The sequence below is a fragment of the Perissodus microlepis genome, chromosome 6, assembly GCF_051167445.1.
Source record: "Perissodus microlepis isolate ML-2025 ecotype Zambia chromosome 6, ASM5116744v1, whole genome shotgun sequence".
In the NCBI taxonomy this organism is placed as follows: domain Eukaryota; kingdom Metazoa; phylum Chordata; class Actinopteri; order Cichliformes; family Cichlidae; genus Perissodus; species Perissodus microlepis.
In genome coordinates this window covers 7,738,449-7,757,372 of record NC_140466.1, presented here as the reverse complement: position 1 = coordinate 7,757,372, position 18,924 = coordinate 7,738,449, and the positions used below count along the sequence as shown (strand labels likewise).

General features: G+C 39.1%; 1 protein-coding gene across 2 annotated transcripts in view; it reads left to right on the top strand.

Annotated features, from left to right (window-relative positions):
- Positions 1 to 17,488, top strand: part of grk4 (G protein-coupled receptor kinase 4) — a 49,978-nt gene extending 32,490 nt beyond the window's left edge. The window contains exons 9-16 of one of the 2 annotated variants that reach the window (XM_084930450.1): positions 3,470 to 3,660; positions 6,761 to 6,798; positions 7,309 to 7,398; positions 8,020 to 8,228; positions 11,113 to 11,250; positions 11,828 to 11,965; positions 12,891 to 13,022; positions 14,275 to 17,488. In XM_084930450.1, coding sequence (XP_084786576.1) covers positions 3,470 to 3,660; positions 6,761 to 6,798; positions 7,309 to 7,398; positions 8,020 to 8,228; positions 11,113 to 11,250; positions 11,828 to 11,965; positions 12,891 to 13,022; positions 14,275 to 14,331 — 993 coding nt within the window. In that variant the 3' untranslated portion in view covers positions 14,332 to 17,488. Of the gene's footprint in view, positions 1 to 3,469; positions 3,661 to 6,760; positions 6,799 to 7,308; positions 7,399 to 8,019; positions 8,229 to 11,112; positions 11,251 to 11,827; positions 11,966 to 12,890; positions 13,069 to 14,274 lie in introns of both variants that reach the window. The other variant, XM_084930451.1, reaches the window with a different exon arrangement.
- Positions 17,489 to 18,924: the final 1,436 nt, after the last annotated feature.

Genomic DNA, 18,924 nt, shown 5'->3' with positions numbered 1-18,924 from the left:
TAATGCTCCCCCCAGAATTCTGTGATGGTTTACTTTAAGTTTGCCACTCTGTGACAGCTCAGCATTACGTCACAGACACTCTTAAGTTTCTCAGACATTCCTGCCATATGTGACTGGAATTCATTTCACCAAAACAAATCTGTCATCAAGTAAAAGCAGCATGTTAAAGTGTGTAACCCGAATGTGATATTTAAGGAACTGAAAATTCTGAGGAAGCATCAATCTGAGGAACAAGCTAAAACGATCTCCAGAGAATGCCACAATAGTATTGGTGCCATCTTCATCAGGAAATGGCATCAAAGTTGTTCTTCCTTGTTGTCCAACCGCACCACCTAAAACAAAGGCCGTTAGAAATGTTGAATTGTTTTTAAAAAGAGAACCCGCGGTATCTGAGTTGCAGACACAAGTCACATTTGAGCAGAGCAGCTGCTTGCAGAATGAAATGGTACAGTATCCTTTCTCTGAGCATGTGTGCCAGCCTAAGGAAAAGAAAAATCATTAGCCTGCCACTGTGCCTCCGGCTCTTAGTGATGCCATTGCTCTTGGCTGATTTTCCTATGGAGGATTTCTATAAATTGAACCATAGGCATGAGTAAGCAGTGGTTTTTGGCTAGCAGCGCATCGGAAACCTTTTTAGGGAGTCACCTACCGACAGGTGACAAATTAAAGGAAAAAACAACATAAAGTGTCGTGGTGTGGTATTGGGTTGCCACATGCTAACAGAACAGCTTCACTGTGCCTTTGAACTGACTCTCCAAGTCTGTAGAAGTCTGCTGGATGGATGGAACACAATTCTTTTGAGATACTCCCTCACTGCGTGATTTGAAGTGTGCTATATAACACTTTGTTCCAAAATATGTTAAGGCCATAACATATGACTTGAATCACTTTTAGATTCATTAAACCGTTTAGTAAACCCTCGTGTCTTTAGGACAAAAAAAAGAGACCACTCACATCAGGATAAAAATTTTTCTTCATTGTATAACCGCAGTAACATTACAGTCACTCTTGCCTATGAAAGCATGCTAGCACAATGTAACAGAGCCACCAGATTCCCTTGCTGTAGAGGTTATTGTTAAATCTTTTAATTTCAGTGCTATACCAAAAGGAGAAGTCTACTACTAAAAGAGATATCGTATTAGTCATGGCTCATATTTAAAGTAGGACTTTATTAAGCGATAGTTTTGTGGAGTAACTGAATTGAGTTCTCTTGCCCCCCTTTTCTGTCTGACTGTGCATATCTGTCTAGCAGTGCACTGCTTCCTCTTGTATTGCGCTCTGATTTTCTTTATTCCCCTTTCAACATGTCATGAATATAAAAAATGAAATGCTTGAATTTTTTGATCCAGCTTAAATACTACATATTCCCATCAAGACTCCGATCCCACTGGAAAACTGGGGATGTGTGCCTCTCTTTCCATTTCGTCCAGCTGCATGCACAAACACATCTCAGGTGCTCAGGCCGGAAAAGAAAGCTTAGCTTTGGCTCAGTGTTGCTTCTTATTTCAAAAATGATTGTTCCAAAGACAACAAAATTACACCAAGTCCTCATTTAACATTCTTGGAACATGGCAAGGAGTGGCTAATACTCATGTAAATGTCTGGTCTGTATGCAGTGTGTACTTTGTGCATAAAGGAAAAATACTGTGTGACTTTGACTTAACAGTGATATTTATCTGTAGTACAGTAACCTGGCTTTCCTGCAGCCCTGCCTCAAAGCCTGTCCATGTTCACTGTTTGAATGTACTGGCTGCCGTTTGAGTTGTACTACACGCTGGATTAGCTGGTTTGTGATGCAGCATGAGCTATGTAGCCTGTCCTTGTTTGAGTGAGTCATGGCAGAAGCATGTGTACGAGCATGCATGTGCACACACATACACACGCACACACACAGGCTAGAGTGGGCTTGTTACAGAACCTCAGACTTGCAGCTCTTGTCACCTGGGATTGGCACATGATTCTGTGTGTGTGTGTGCGTGTTTGTGTGTGTGCGTGTTTGTTCGCGGTGCTGCAGGCAGAACTGATGACTCTTCATGTGCCTCTCTACCTACGAGAGCAGCTCTGTTGCCTAGCAACACTGACCAAACAGCAGTAGCAAGCAGAAGAGTCAAGTGCTCTCTCAAACCCCTCATTTCTCTCTCTCTCGCTATTCTTCTTTACCTTTTTGTGATCACTGCATGGTATTAGTCAGTGCATACTGTTAGTTTGCTGTATGTTTTAACCAATAACCCATCCGCATATTCTTTGTGTGTGGGTGTGAGACACGGAGCAGGGTGACCCTGCTTTAAAATTTCCAGCAGGTGAGGATGAGGTAGAGCTGCCTCACTGCGATGCAGATTTGACTCACTATCATATCATATTGAATTTTTTTTGATACCGGTACCAATATGATGAAATTATTATATAATATATATTTTTCCCCTGCAGATAAGTCAGACTTGTAATTTCATGTTTTTCCATAGAAGAACAGCATGAAAATACAAAGATAAATATGAGAATTATCTGAATATTTCTATTATTTTTGCTGACACTTTTTATTCATATTCTTTGAAACAGGATTTTTCCCTTTTCACAGTAAAATAAATAAGAATGAATGAAATAAACCACACTTCTACGAAAATGCTTAACTTTTAGGCAAAGGAGTAGAGCTCAGAACGTTAAGGGTCTTGCTGCATGCGTGTAAACCATAAATACAGCAAGACATACACAACAAAAGCTGAACTGATAATACTAGAGTAGCAATTACTGAACATTTGATTACACACTTGAACGTCTTCGATATTTGGGAGAGTTTTTGGATGTCTGCTCATAGTGATTCATACATTTTAATGAATCACTAAGCAAACTAAAAGGCTTTTGTGGTGCCACAATGAATCGATGTATTTTGCCAGCACATAAACAAGAATTTAGAAAGATTATTTGGTTTGGAGCACATATTTGTGTGTTTGTTTAGGTACATTTTGTATATATATGTATATATGAGTGTGTGTGTTTTGTTCACTTGGCCCATGAGAATATTTCCTTTTGTGGTTTGTTTCTGACTACATGCTCTAGCAGATGGAAATCCTCCTGATGGCAGCAACATCCTGCTTGTACACAACAACGTATGCGCACACTGTACCCTGTGTGTCACTGACCCACAGGGAGGGGAAATGAAGGGAGGCTGGTGGGAATGAGGGAAGAAAAGAGACGGATGGTGGGATTAGAGAGAGGATGATTTTCTGTATCTGTGATATATCTCCTTGTTTCTTTTGTGTACATTCTTGACGTTCCATTCTGGATAATGGATGATTATTTGGGACATTAAGCAAACCAAATAAAGCAATTATGCTCTTCTAGCCACTCACTAGTCTCTTAGCACTTCTCTTCCCTCTTCCTCCAGCACACTCATGCCTTCTTCAACATTTTCTCCTTTCTTCTTGCCTCCTCCCATTATTACCTCTTCCCCAAATTTGCCTCCCTCCCCTAGGTTAGTCTAGCATACGCCTATGAGACCAAGGATGCGCTGTGCCTGGTGCTGACCATAATGAATGGTGGTGACTTAAAGTTTCACATTTACAACATGGGGAACTCAGGCTTTGATGAGCAAAGAGCCATCTTCTACGCTGCTGAGATTTGCTGTGGCCTTGAGGACCTGCACCGTGAGAGGATAGTTTACAGGTAAGCTCACGCATGGTGTCAGAAAAAAGTTTGGAATAGGTGTAGATAGTAAATTAAACAGTAGCCCCATATTATAGGCGGCATGCTGGTTAACACTGCCGCCTCACAGGATGATTATCCTAGGTTCGATTTCACGGGCTGGCTTTTGGCCTTTCTGGGTGGAGTTTGCATGTGTTGCTCATGACTGCAGCTCTCTCCGGATACCGTGGCTTTCTCCCATAGTTCAGAGATGTGCTTATTAGGTTAATTGGTAATTCAAAATTGCCTGTAAGTGTGAAGGTGAGTTTGACCTGTGCAGGCTGTACCCCACATCTTGTGGATATGCTCCACATGGATGGATGGATTTGACATCATATTTGCTGCACCGAGTTTAGGAGCTGGGACTTGTTCACAGATATTTAAGGATCTGTGTCTCTGTGGACGATATTGTGAGGTTTAAAGCCCTAGAACCACGTTATGTAAGCATGTTGTGGTACAAGAGTATTTGCTTACAGCTGGCTAAATGCCCTGGCATTTAAAGTTCAGCTTACTCTCATGTGAATCGTTACCAGTAAAAGGAAAAAAAATAGATTATGTCTTTTGGGGTTCTGAAAGGAACTCTCTAAAGTCAGAAATAACCGTGATGTTTTCACAGTGATGCCATCAAAGTTACCTGTAACACGATGCCTAACAGGCTGGACGTAAAGTTTGAGAGGGAATGGTTTTGACTCAAATTTTAAGATTTTGCACTTTTTGATTTGGTTCTCACTAAAAGATATGTTGGATTAAACTCTGCCAACTTTACGGAAGTATATTGCAAATTTTTAGGATACTATTTTAAAGTAAAACCTTTGGAAAGTTACAAAGGCTAAAGTCCATGCCCAACATTACTTCTGGCAGTTCTGTCAAGTTCAAGATCCTGATAAATCACCTGATCTCAGTGCTAACCCACATCACCCAGTGGCTCAGCTAAGATCCTTGTACAAATCTAACTAGTAAATCTCACATAAGGCATGCTTTAAGCTACCTTATCCTACCTTCAGTATAGATCTGCAAGCTGCTTGGAACCCAGCTCCATATTTCATGTCATGTTTCCATATTCGATTGTGGCTGACTGTCTTGTTGCTGCTCCCCCGCCTCTGCCTTTCCAAGTATGTGAATGGAAAGGTGAAGCCTTCTGCCAAATATGAATTACTGCAGATGGAATAGAAATTGTTTTTGCCTATAGTGGTCTTAGATGAAATGTGGTTATTTTCAACATCAGAAAACACTGCAGTTAAGCTGCAAAAAAGTTTGTTTGTAGTCCAGACTTTTCTGGTATCTATGTAACTTTGGTGGCATAACACCCACTAAGAGTATACTTTAAAATGCAGTTAAACAAAGAATGAAGAGCTGCCCCAGCTAAATCCAGATGCACCCATCTGCACCTGGATAGCCTGCCATTATTTCCTTGATAGAGCTGGTTTTCATCACTTTTAACTGTGAAATGTCTGAGCTACAGCACACCAAATTTTCTGTTACCGGCTGCAAAAGGAAGCACGTGTCCAATGAAATTAATATGTAGGAAATATACAATATCCAAACATGATATGTATTTGGAGATACATTAGAGTGTGGCTAAGGGTAAATTGGACTAATATTACCGTCTGTTTATTCTCTTCCACTCTGTGTACTTCTATAAACTGTATTTTAAAACAGCAGAATTCCTAATAAACCCATTCTCCCTGACACGCTTTTCTGTTTTTCTAATCAGACAAGGGAACAACTGTAAAATAGTGACAGAAGCTCATAAAGACTAATGTAAACCAGGCGGTATTATAAAGCTATTTTTCAATCTGCAGCTATTAAGTGTTAAAATCCTGAACTTGTACTAATTATGCCGTGTGACAAATTTATGTCTGTGCTGCAATGTTAGCTATATTTTTCAGCTACTGTGAGGGCGTAGCCTTCTGGCCTAAGCTTGTGTACTATCTTAATTTTCTGTAGCTGCATTAAAAAAAACCTCTCATATTAAATACACCAGGATGTTCCTTTTTATAAAGAAAAAAGTCACATTTAGATTAAAAATAGATGACATATATAAACATAAATGTATAACTTGGGATTTCCAAGTCATCACAGCCATCAAAAATCTCAGTGGCTCTATACTGTGGTTGGAGCTATAGTTTAACCTTACGCCATTATGTAACCAGCTGTGCCTCATTTTTGTCATTCCAACAGACCAGTCAAAGCAAACTGGGCTTTGTATGAGTCCAGTCTGACCTTAAAGAAACAGGAACTATAATGGTGCATAACAGGCCAGGGGTGATAAGATGCAGTGCAACAATGTACAGTAAGAGAATAATAATATGCGTTTTGAAAACAAATTTAACCCAGCAGAGTAATATAATATGGATACATTGAGGAAAAAGACCTAAGTGGCAAACTTCAGTGCTCAAGATGGCTGAAAAAGACAACAACAAAAAACCCAGCACTATTTCCAACCATTTGTTCCAGCTCTGGTGTTATGAAGCGATTTATTCCACTGGAGGGTAACAGTGGGAAGGGTGCAGAAGGAAATCTTGAATGATGAAGTGTGACCAGATTAATGGTGTACTGATTTCAGTGAGGTGTAATTCACATGTCAAACTCAATGGGGCCTGAGAGTAATGTTAACATAAACACTGATGTTCTTAAAAGACCCACATGCACATGGCCGGTGTAGTTATAACAACATGCCGTGCGTCTTGATCTCAGCATGTGTTACAGTAACCTTCACAGTTGGCATTGTGGTTTTAAGTTGGCAGCAGTCCGATAGATTTGATTACAAAAGAGTAAAATAACATGTTGCTGTGCAAGTTAAATAGAATAGAACAGACTGGGCTTAATTAAAAAAGGCTTAAGTTTTAAAGCTTCAGCCAGGAGATTACAGGCTGGTGCAATAAATGAAGCAAATAAAGATATATGATACATGAAAGGCTGTAGTAGCTCAAGAAGAGAAGAGGCAACTAAAGAAAACAGAATAATAAATTCATAAATAATACAAATATTTATCCAAGGGTTTAATGTTCTCTCCCTGTTGTTAAAATTATCACAAAATCAGAATTCATCTCTAATGTGTAATTTTTTTTTCTCTTTACAGGGATCTGAAACCTGAAAACATCCTTCTGGATGACCGTGGTATGTCCTAGCTCGTTTTTCACTGTTGCTTTGTTGTTTAATTTACTTCATGTGTGTGCCAGGGCCGTTATTTTTTTTCTGTAACTTGTGGCTCATGATGTCCAAAACAAACACGCACTTTGTAACTTGTCGTGTTCGTAATGTTCAAGCACAGCAGCAGAACGTCTCCCCATCTTTTGGGGCTGAAAAGTCATCTCAAGTTTCTCACATCACGCTCTTTCCTCTGACTCACACTTAGATCATTTATTCTCCAAATTGGGCATATCTTGAAATTGAGGAATGTGCCCATTTTTAGCACCGCTCTTTCCCCCTCGTTCTCCTTCTCCCCGCTTCTGTTCAAAGTCAGTGTAACGTGGCCATTTCCACGGCACTGTGGATGTCTTGTGTGCATGTTGTCGTGTGCCTTGTAAGTTATAACTTGAAAATTATTGTTAAGAAAGCATGCATTTAAATCTGAAACATAAATTGAACACTCTCTCATTTTGCGATTTATCTGTGGGTATCGTTTAGGACATATTCGAATTTCAGACTTGGGCCTTGCTGTGCAAATCCCTGAAGGGGAGACGATACGAGGGAGAGTAGGCACCGTTGGATACATGGGTAAGAACTGGTTCCTTTTCATTACATTGTGCCCAGTGATGTCGATTTTCTTCCTCCTTTTTATTCTCAAGTCTTTGCTCAGTGCACTGATTTAGCAAAATCACAGCACTGTTCTGCTAACTTCTCTTCACATGTATTGGGTTTCCTTATTTGAACTTCAGCATCTATCTCAGTTCTCCTTATGCCTCCGATACACTGGAAGAGTTTGACAAGACTTGTAAAAGACCAAAGTCTGGCACATTCTCACATCTAAAAACAATGTGCAAGTATGTTGAGGTGATTGTTGTTATTGTGAAGTCATGCTACATAAATTAAATTGAACTGAATGTGCCATATGTTAGAGTCGAGACAGAACAACCTATGATAATATTATTCTGTTTTATTGTATTGGACATACTGGCAGCTCTTGAGTTTTATGGCCACCTGAGACCTAATGGTGAGCATACCACGTCCTCTCATTTTGTGACACTGTCAGTAAAACGGGCCGTGTGTATGGTCGTTTTTTTGGCAACGCTGAAATTTCTGGAAAAATGCGATTCGACGTTAAGCCAACATTTCAAGTTCCGATTTTACAGCTGTCTGTCAGTTTTCCTCACCCTTCATGATTCCTTCCCGTTTCAGCACCCGAGGTGATCCAGAATGAGAGCTACACCTTCAGTCCGGACTGGTGGGGGCTGGGCTGTCTGATCTTTGAGATGATCCAGGGCCAGTCACCTTTCCGCAAGCGCAAGGAACGTGTCAAGCGTGAGGAGGTGGACAGACGAGTGCGGGAGGACCAGGAAGAATATTCTGATAAGTTCTCTGAGGAGGCGAAAGACATCTGCAGACAGGTGAGGCTGAAGAAATGACAGCGAGAGTTTTGAGAATAGGTGAAAGGTGGAGGGACGGGAACCAACTGCAAATGAAGATACAAAGTGATGTGGTGGCAGCAATGAGTTAATATTCAGGTCTTTTTAAATAACGTGTCATTATTGTCATATGTAGCAACTTTTATGTTCTGAGTAGCATGATTTCTTTCTTTGTTCATTTATTAGCTTTTATTTGGTTTAAAGCAAAACTCGTTTGCTGAATTTTACAGTAAAGTTATGTTACTACAAATTCTTAATTTCTAAATTACTATAAGATCTTTAAAGAGGTGTTTTTATTTTATATGTTGAGTTAACTTGGACCAAATTCTACACATTAGTTTTTAACTATATTCATTCATTCAGTTCCGGTAGGAAGGAGAAAATTAGTGGGTGAGAGGCAAGCCAAGATTACCGTACTGCACATTTTTTCTGTCAGTGTGTGCCTAGTTCTCTGTTTGTGAAAAAGCTACACTGTTTACACTGAGGTAGAGGACTACACTGCTCAAAAACTTAAGGGAACATTTGATTTGAAGTAAGTTAAACTTCATCTTTCTGTCAAGTTAGGAAATATTCAAAAGTTCTGAATCTGTCACCTGCTTTGGTGGCAACAGGTGCAATGGAGAGGCAGCAACCACAAAACCCCCCAAAAAGGGAAAGGGATTGCAGAGACTATTGCTATCTCGGTAGCCCTGTGACTGGTTTTGCTTTTTGCTAATGTCCTTGTCACTGCTGTTAGTATGAGACCTGTAACTGTACCTGTAGCCCATTCATGTTCCACAGTTAGTCCAGCTGTTCCAGAATGGCATCTATGTATCTGCTGTCATAAGAAGCTTTGCAATGTCTCCCATCAGTATCCAGAGCATTGACCTGGAGAAACTCGGGTTGAGTTGGTGGAGGGTTTATCAGTTTTACCTTCATTTTAGCTGACATAGCTGCTGATCCTGGAAACAATGATGAGATTTTTCAGTTTAGTTATATATATATATATATATATACACGTGTGTGTATATATATATATATATATACACGTGTGTGTATATATATATATATATATATACACGTGTGTGTATATATATATATATATATACACGTGTGTGTATATATATATATATGTATATATATATATATACACGTGTGTGTATATATATATATATATATATATACACGTGTGTGTATATATATATATATATATATATACACGTGTGTGTATATATATATATATATATATATACACGTGTGTGTATATATATATATATATATATATATATATATATATATATATATATATATATATATATGTATATGTATATATATATATACGTGTGTGTATATATATATATATATATATATATATATATATATATATATATATATATATATATACACGTGTGTGTACATATATATATATATACACGTGTGTGTATATATATATATATATATATATATATATATATATATATATATACACGTGTGTGTATATATATATATATATATATATATATATATATATATATATATATATATATATATATATATATATATATATATATATATATATATATATATATACACGTGTGTGTATACACGTGTGTGTACATACATAAGCTGTGTGCTATATGATGTTCCTGCCTTCCCTGCCTTTCTTTTCTGCTCTGTGCGCCTCAACGCAGCTCCTGTCAAAAATAGACTTTCAGAGGAGTTGAATCTGGTGGAATCACACCACTGGCTTGGGCGAGCACTTTCAGTTTTACTGGCTGGAATTCACTGTAAAGACAAAACAGTGAGCTGAAAAAGGCTGAAAAGCTTTGTTTACCTAATTCACATGATACATGGTCATTTCACCCTGTGTCTCAGTTTGTTTAAGGAGATGAGCTGCTTCTTTCAGCTCACTTAGCTTATCTCTCCCCCCCCCCTCCTCTGTCTGACACAATCTCCATGATGGAGCCACTGAGCTGCTCTGCTTATAAGCAGCATTGGTACATTTTTTTGTGTGACGCCGTGGAACATTGTGACCCACGGTTCAGCAGATTTAAAGACTCCCCAGGGAGAGGAGGAGTTGGGGGAGCAGGGAGACGAAAGGGTTCAGCAAGAAATGGGAGAAAGATAATAAGGAAGAGGAGAGAATGCAGCAAAGGAGAGGGGTGGGGGTGGTGGGGGACCATATCTGCTGTGCCAAAGAGATGGCTATTACCACATCCCAAAATAGACAAGTGATGTGAGTTTTCAAGAGGAGAAAGCGAGAGTGAAAATCTGCTTTGAATCCTGGTGTAAATTGGACGAGAGTTGCACAAGGACAAAAAAAAAGGACAAAAAAGATGTGGTGAAAAGTGAGACGCCGCCGGTTTGTTGGTTGTGAAAGCGATCGGCATCAGGGTGACAACGGGGCCAGTGAGAGTGTCTGCTAGTATCAAACCACTCAACAGCCCTCAATCCGCACCGTCGGCCTGCTGCACTGTAGGTGGTGTGCTGGTAATATTACCCAGAAGTCCTTACAGTGACGCTCTCTAATTCTAGCCATAATAGAGCTGCATTAACCTTTGAGCATATGGATTTGCGTAGTCTTTATTAGATTATGTGGGGTCGGAAACAAACAGTCAAGAGGATTACATGCAACTCAGCTATGTGTGTTTTGTATACACTGAACTGGAGGGATTAGTCGTAAAAGCCTGCATCACAGGAAACCTCCTCCCTCTTCTTTGTGTGTGATTTATTAAATGGGTTTTTTAATTTGATGTCCTTTCTAGTGAGAAATGTATAAGGCAATAAAATTATCTACCTCGGTCAATTGAACCAAATGCAGATCATTCTTGAAGGTTGCAGTGTTTATAAGTGTCTTCCTTCTTCCTCTTCTTTTGCTGTGTCTTAGCTCCTGGCCAAGGACCCCAAGGAGAGACTGGGCTGTCAGGGTGGCGGGGCCATAGAGGTCAAGCAGCACCCCATCTTCAGAAATATCAACTTTAAACGACTGGAGGCCAACATGTTGGACCCTCCCTTCATCCCAGATGTAAGATCCTCACATCTCCAAACTCACAGTACACACAGGAACATTTCAGAGCTTGGAAAAACTCTGCAGGAAATGCCACTGTCACAGTAAACAAACGCACATAAGCAGCTTGTTATCATGGTGAGAAGTGGGTGTGTAATTTCACTGTCGTTATGTTAGCTGCCCTTCTTTAATGGCAATGATGTTCCCAGATAAATTTAGTTTAACCAGAAACTCTGTAGCACTGTAATTTTGTGTTGGGTTTATGTTTTCTTTAACTGGGATTTAAAGATAAAAAAAAAAGTGAAAGTCATTGTATTTTCAGTGCCGTAAATGGAATGAGGGAGGGAGAGTACTGACCTAAGGGGTTAAATCAATAGTTGAAAGTAGATAGTGTTATCTGTGGTTCTATTTTGGGTTATACACAAGAGTAGGCCACGTTGAGGAAAAACAGAGCACTGTGGAAATCCTAAGCATGTGAAGAGTTCATGTTAATCAAGAATCCATCTGATTTCACTTATGTCTGGTTTAGCGTTTCCCTTATCATTCAGACATCACTGAGTCATTCCAATGCTCTCCTTCTTTTTTTCTCTGTTAGCCTCGAGCTGTGTACTGTAAAGATGTCCTGGACATTGAGCAGTTCTCCACTGTCAAAGGCGTGAACCTTGACCCCACAGATGACGACTTTTATTCCAAGTTTGTCACAGGCAGTGTCTCCATCCCTTGGCAGAACGAGGTACTGCGAGCTCAGGCCGTTGAGATGATGTCATTGTTTACACCCTGCATAAATGATGTGCACTCTGCTTTAAGATGAATTTGGAAGACAGAGTAATAATAAGTGTACATTGCATGTGAAGTTGGCGCATGTGTGTAAGTGCAGGTGTTCAGTTATGTCCTAAATGTCCAACATGAATGGAGAGGGAATGACAGTCACTCCTACGAAGGAGTATTAAGGCCACGATAAGAAAAAAATATTAACAACCAATTTGAGGATAAAGCTGAAATTTCAAGATTAAAGTTGTAATTTTATTTTGAGAAAAAAGTTGAAATGTGGAGATTACAGTCTTTGTTTCAAGGCAAACTGCCGCAGTTGCTGTACCCTCTGAGTTAGTGAAATCATACTCAAGAATTGGTTTTTGTAACCAAGAAAGAAATTATTTCTCTTTTAGCACATAAAGTGTGGTGATAAATATGAGGACGATGAAAAGATGGTGCAAAAAGCTGCATCTGGTCAGACGGACAAACACACAACCTGAAAGAGCGGCCAAAAGGAAAGGGCTGGCAATGGACAGATGCAAGGTTATCGATGGTTACACCTTCGTGCAATAAAGTGGATGTATTTTATATCACGAGACGACCAATCAATTTGTTTAACTGGGTGCTCTAAACATTGCGTTTTGTAGAGGGTATAGCAAACATGGCAGCTTGTCTTGCAACAACAACGATAATCTCCACATTTCCCCTTTTTTCAAAATACATTTTTGGCTTTAACCTTGAAATTTAGACTTTATTTTCAAAATGTTCAACATATAAATTTTTATGTGTGTGTTTATTAGCAGGGGGAATCTCAAAAGACAAAAGATTCCTTGCAGCAGATTTGACTACTAACTAATTTCCACCTGTTTGAGGTTTAATTACTCACACTCTCTTTGTGTGTGTAGATGATCGAGATGGAGTGCTTCAAAGAAATCAACGTTTACGAGACAGACGGGACACTGTGCCCAGACCTGGACATGAACCGGCCTAACCCTCCACCAAAGAGAGGCTTCTTCTACCGCCTGTTCAGAAGAGAGGCAAGTGCTAGTGCTCCGGCAACTGTGCGAGGGGGTGGGGGCTAAGGTACTTCCTTTCTTCCTACTTTCCTTGCTTCTTTTTTTTCCCAAGGCCTTATCCAAACTCAGCATGTTGAAATATTATCTCTAAGCTGTGAAACTTTGTTTGAATAAGGCCCGTCTTCTCTGTGTAACCCTTCCTCACTAAACGCTTCGCATATTCTTAAGGGGTGATTTGTGCTTAGGGGATGTGCTAATAGTGATGTAAATTCAGTGATGATAATGATTCTAACAGCATGTTTGTTTGCAGGATTGTTCAGCTTACAGGGTATTTTCACTATGTCCCTCCTGTTTGTTATTACTGGACCTTATATTGTGCTTTAAACTTCCCTTGAATTCTTGTAATTTCACACAGATTCCTACCTTTTTTGTCACAACTTCTGTTTGATCCCAGAGATTTGAATAAGAAGATATGTGAGCCCTTACTGCCCTTTAGGGTCCCATGGTTTAGGTGGGGCAGTATTGTGTGCATATAGTGTATCATGTCATGAAAAAGTATTTGCGCCCTTCCTGATGTCTTCTGGGTTTGTTTGTTTTTTGTATATTCATCACACTTGGGTGTTTCAGGTTATCAAACAAATTTTAACAAGAGTAAATACAAAAATTCTGGTTTTAAATCATGGGAAAAAAAGTCATCCAAATATGCCTGGCCCTATGTGGAAAAGTAGCTGCACTGAACATGAGAGATAATAAGGAGAATGAGAGTTACAGATTTATTTTTCCTTCCTGACCTTTTTTAGACTTACTTCCAGGCCAACTTATCTTATTAGTGGAAGCTGTCAGGATCATAGAAGACTGAGATGAAGACTGCAGACACTGTTCTCTGGTCCCTCTTGGATTCAGAAAATGAACATCAGTCAAAGATCAGCCATCTCTTTGCAGTAAAGGATGCCTGCTCACGGATCTCTGTCAAGGAAATTTCACATCTTTAGAGAGAGCTTGTGCTTTAACAGCACACGTTTACATAGCAGTCCCACTTTCTATTCTGGTTATTATGGATACGTTGAATTGCATGTCTTGCAGTATGTCATCTTCTAACTCGCTTGCAGTTGAGTATTTTACTAATTCCAGCTTTGGCCCTACTGAAAAACCACATCTAATGTGGTTAAGTGAGGGTTACAGGCAAGGGTGACATCATCTTGCACATGTGAGCTGGTGCAGCGATGCAGGTTTCCAATGTTAGTGATATATCCTCACTTTTACTCCTTCCCAGATCTGCTTTGAGGGCAGTTACAGTGATGACGAGACTGAAGGGCCCTCGCGACTTTAAACCACTCCCTTCACCTGCACCCTTCCGCCGCAGAACTTCTCCACAAACTCCAACCGAGCGCAAATCTTAGGAACTCAGTGAATGTTGACCTGTATTTATGAGCTGTATTAAAAGTGTATTATAATTAAAGAAAAAAGTATGAGTTTAAAGATTTTGTACATTTGTACTTGAATTTATGTCTAGATGTATATTTTCACTAAAGGTTGTATTGTACAAAAAGCCATAAAAGTACCACTTGAATGCATACATTTACATTTTTATTTCCTTTTTTATTTTCTTTTGGAATGAGTATGGATAAAGTGTGTTGGGGAGCTTTTTTTTGTTTTGTTTTTAAGAAGCACAGTACCAGTAGTCTTTTTATTTTCTCAATGTAGCATAAGGCCTTTTTGTTTTCTTGTGAGCTGTAATTTTGTCTTTGATTTGGCCAGCGTGACATGTTTTTAGTACATCAGCTCTGCCTGGTTTCAAACTAACCCTAGCCTCCAAATGCCTCAAGGCTCAGGTAGTTCTAAATGAAGTGTGTAGATTCTAAAGAAACGGGGTTAAAAATGAATCTAGACTACCGTTGCTGTGTTAATGCCACACTGCTTAACTTTTCCTGTCTGTTTCAAGGACTTACTGCCCCTGTGTATTTAAATTGGTTTAGGTAATCTGATCCCTCTCTTCAGCTCAGTTATGCAGGTGGCCGTGTAGTGAACTGACTTCTAGGTTCCTGTACCGACCCAGTTCTAGCAGAGGTGGCGAGTTTACTCCTAATTGTGGTTTATTTAGCACGTGTAAGAGTTAAATAGTAAATATGATATGGTGGAGGCCATTTGCAGTAACATGAAGCCTGATCCCCATCATTACTGGACCTCTCTAGAAATCTTTTTTTCATGAGCTGCAAAAGCTCAGAACATTAATTTTTAGATGCACAGCTATTGAGTAAAAGTCTGTTACATTATTCACTTAGGTTGAATATTTTTGGGGTGATTTATCTCTATTCCTCGTCTTTTTTTCTTTGCTGTGTTCTCTGGCTTTTATTTCCTTTTCTGACTGTGTCCAGTTGTTTTGAATTGTTTAGCATGCATATTGTTTTAAGCAGACCAGAAAGCCTCTGGGTGTTTGGACACATTTGACTGAGTTGGAACAGGAAGACAGATGATAAAGGAGGCGATGTTGGAAATGTAACATAGACCTGGCCTGCAGCTGACAAACGCTTCTTTAAAAAAGAAACAACAACAAAAACTCTTGCGCCTGATCCGCTGGTTCAGATGTCAGCCGTCTTTGGCCTTTGTGCTTGGCTGATCGCTAGTTGGCCTCCATTTATCCTCCCTAGCTATAACTGTTTGAGATACATGTAGAATTTGTTACTGATGATGGGCACCTTTGACTACTATATTCAGAGCTTGGATGTTGCTCTCTCAGGAATGACCTGAGACAGTTGCTCATGTGCGCAGATGCCGAGAAATTAACAATCAGTTGAGTTCTGAATTGCAGAAACAAGATTGTTTTACATTTTCCTACAGCCCTGTTTCCTTCCAAGTTAATCAGCCAAGAGCAAATACATTTTCTTTACTTTCCCCATTTATATAAAAAAAAGAAGCAAACATGTTCACCATTTGCTTTTTTCTGAGGCATTTCAGACTCATTTTATGAATTTAGCTTTGGAGGCAGTTGCTGTTTACTTCCACCTTCTGTTTTTAATGCTGTGAATACCCCACCTGCACATGTTAGTTTTATGTGTATAACCTAAATGATTAATCAATTTTTTTTCTACAGAAAAGCAAAGTCTGCATTTTGTCAATACAGCGCTTCAGACTCATGTAGGAGCTTGATTCAATTCCTAACACTTTTGAAACTGTATACATTTAAAGTGGCACACATATAGGTCCCCTATGTAATTACCTAATTTGGAGAAGTGGCTTATTCTAAGAGTTTGTCCCCTGTTGCACATTCCATTATCAGGAATCAGATGGGTGCATCTAGCTGTCGCTGGCTTCTTGTCATTGAGTTTCTTAGTGTCTTTATTTCGTTTGTTGTTGCTCTCAGGCACATTTGAAGCTGATTTTGCTTGCCTCTGTAGATTTTAGCCTTTTAGCTCTTTAGCCTCAAAAACCTTGTAAATTATGTATTTCTAACATGTAACTGATTCACTCATTCTCACAAGGAAACTAAACTGTGTTCACCACCCATGACTCTATCATTGTTTTGACCATCTTTACTCTTACACCTTCCATATAGCAGTGAAGAAATTCTGTTTTTCGTTCCATTGCACTAATGGTGTGTTTTGACAATGACTATGGGAAAAGTGTCTTTAACCTTTTGTTGGTTTGTTTTTATTTTGTTTTTTTGCCAGTGATACCAAAAGCAACATAAACTAAATTAGAATTTCTTTGTTATCTGAAGAATTTAGTAGAGAAAGACTGACAGCCTTTATTAAATGTGCCAATAACCAAGTTAAATTTTGACATCCTGCCTTTTTTCAGCCTCTTTATCCTTCCGTCCATTCTTAGAGAAATTCCTTTGCGTAAAGGAACTTTAAACAGCTCAACAGTTTTGAATGTCCGCACTAAGTGCATTGTAATGCCTGTTTAGAAAAATGCATATGTTTTATTACTCAAGCATGTATCAGTTTGTAATACTTCAGGTTCCTTGTATATGTAAATTATGACCTTCTAGTGCCAACATATCTCACTGGTATCTGAGGACATCTTTATGAATCGCAAGGCGACCAGCTGAGTCTTTGAATTCATAAAGCGCATTCCTTCTCTTCTGCCTTTCCTCCAAGACTCTGATGGTGAGTCAAGCCACTTCCCGAACACTGGGATGGCGCTCACCAGCGACGTTTCGAAGCGCAAGTTATTTAGTTTACTCAAGTCTAGCTTTGGGATGACCACCGACACAGGCTGGGAGGTTTTGCGGGATTTCACGTTCTTTTGTCCAGATTTGTCAGTTAAGTAATATTTTCGAGAAAGGGAGAAATGATGGATGGATTATGGGTTTTCAAACTCGGCCTGGGACTTCTTGATTTTTCTTCTTTATTTTGTATCTGTACAGTCATGTCGTTCAACCACTGCAGTCATTGTTAATTCTTGTACAAGTTGTATCACTGGTTGTTGTACCATATCTGACATTTGTAATTATGAAATAATACACTGCCATTTGTATAAAAATACTTGTGTCTTGACTTATTTGATCTGTGTTTTCTGTTTTATTACTGTGAATAAAAGGCCATCGATTGGAAGAGTATAAAATGTAATGATCTAGTGCTGGGGGGAAAAAAAGTATCCCCCCCCTTCCTCTTTTCTTATTTTTTGCATATTTGTCACCCTTAGATGTTTCAGCATTCATCAAATTTTAATGTAAGACAAAGATAACCCGGGTAATTACAAAATCAATTTTTAAATGATTTCATTTTAAAGGCATGATGAAGCTAGGGATGGGAATTCATAAGAATTTAGCAATTCCATTATCGATATCACTTATGGATTAAAAATCCTTATCGATTCTCATTGGCTCTGCTTTGAAAGTCATCACCATCACTAAGCAGCATATCTGGGGCTGTGGTCAGTATTCAATCAGCTTTAACATCACTCTGGGTTGTTGGCTATCTAAGCGTTAGCATGCTGTCTGCTGAGATGCTTGCAAAGAGCCGAAATTGTGTTAGCAACAAAACTGAGTTGTTTCTCTCCTGGATGCAGTTTGCATTTTGCCATCACGCTCTATATGTGGAAAGGTAATGCTACCCTTGCTAAATCACAGCCTTTTTAATCAGGAAATCATGTAAATAGAAACCAATCTGAAGTAGACAGAAAGATTGCAAAAAGCAACACATTGTGCTTCAATCTAAAGGAACTCAAGAACAATTAAGGAGCAAAGTCACTGACATCTGTCAGTCTGAAAAGGGTTACATAACCATTTCTAACCAAGGTGAGAGCCATTATCCACAAATGGAGAAAACTTAGAAGAGTGGTGAACATTCCCAGTAGTGATGCGACTACCAAAATTACTCCAAGAACTCATTGACAACTTATCCAGAAGGTCACCAAAAAACCCAGAACAACATCTAGAGAACAGCAGGATTAATTTGCCTCAGCTAAGGTTAGTGTTCGTGATTCAACAGTAAAAAAAAGAGACTGAGCAAAAATGGCACCTATGGGAGAATTCTGAAGGGAAAACCACTGCTGACTGAAAAAACACAAAGGTTCATAAAAAGAGCATCATATCAGCAATCAAACATAGTAATAATAATAATAATAATACATTTTATTTATTTATAGGTGCCTTTAAAGACCCTCAGGGTCACCTTACATGAGTACAAAAAGAAAAATAAATAAATAAATAAGGTAAATGAAAAGTAAAAAAATAAGTATGAAAGCAAGTATAAAAGCTAAACAAGGTAAAAAATAGACTAAGACGGAACCACGAGGAAGGGTATGCAATTTTGAATAGATGGGTTTTAAAGTGGAGAGAGAGTTTGTAGGTCAGAGAGCTGGTGGAAGTGCATTCCAATATCTTGGGGCAGAACAACTAAAAGCTCTGAGCTCCATGGAAGTCAGGCAAGCAGGTGGAACAGGTAGAAGGGAAGCTGAAGAAGAGTGGAGTGTACAA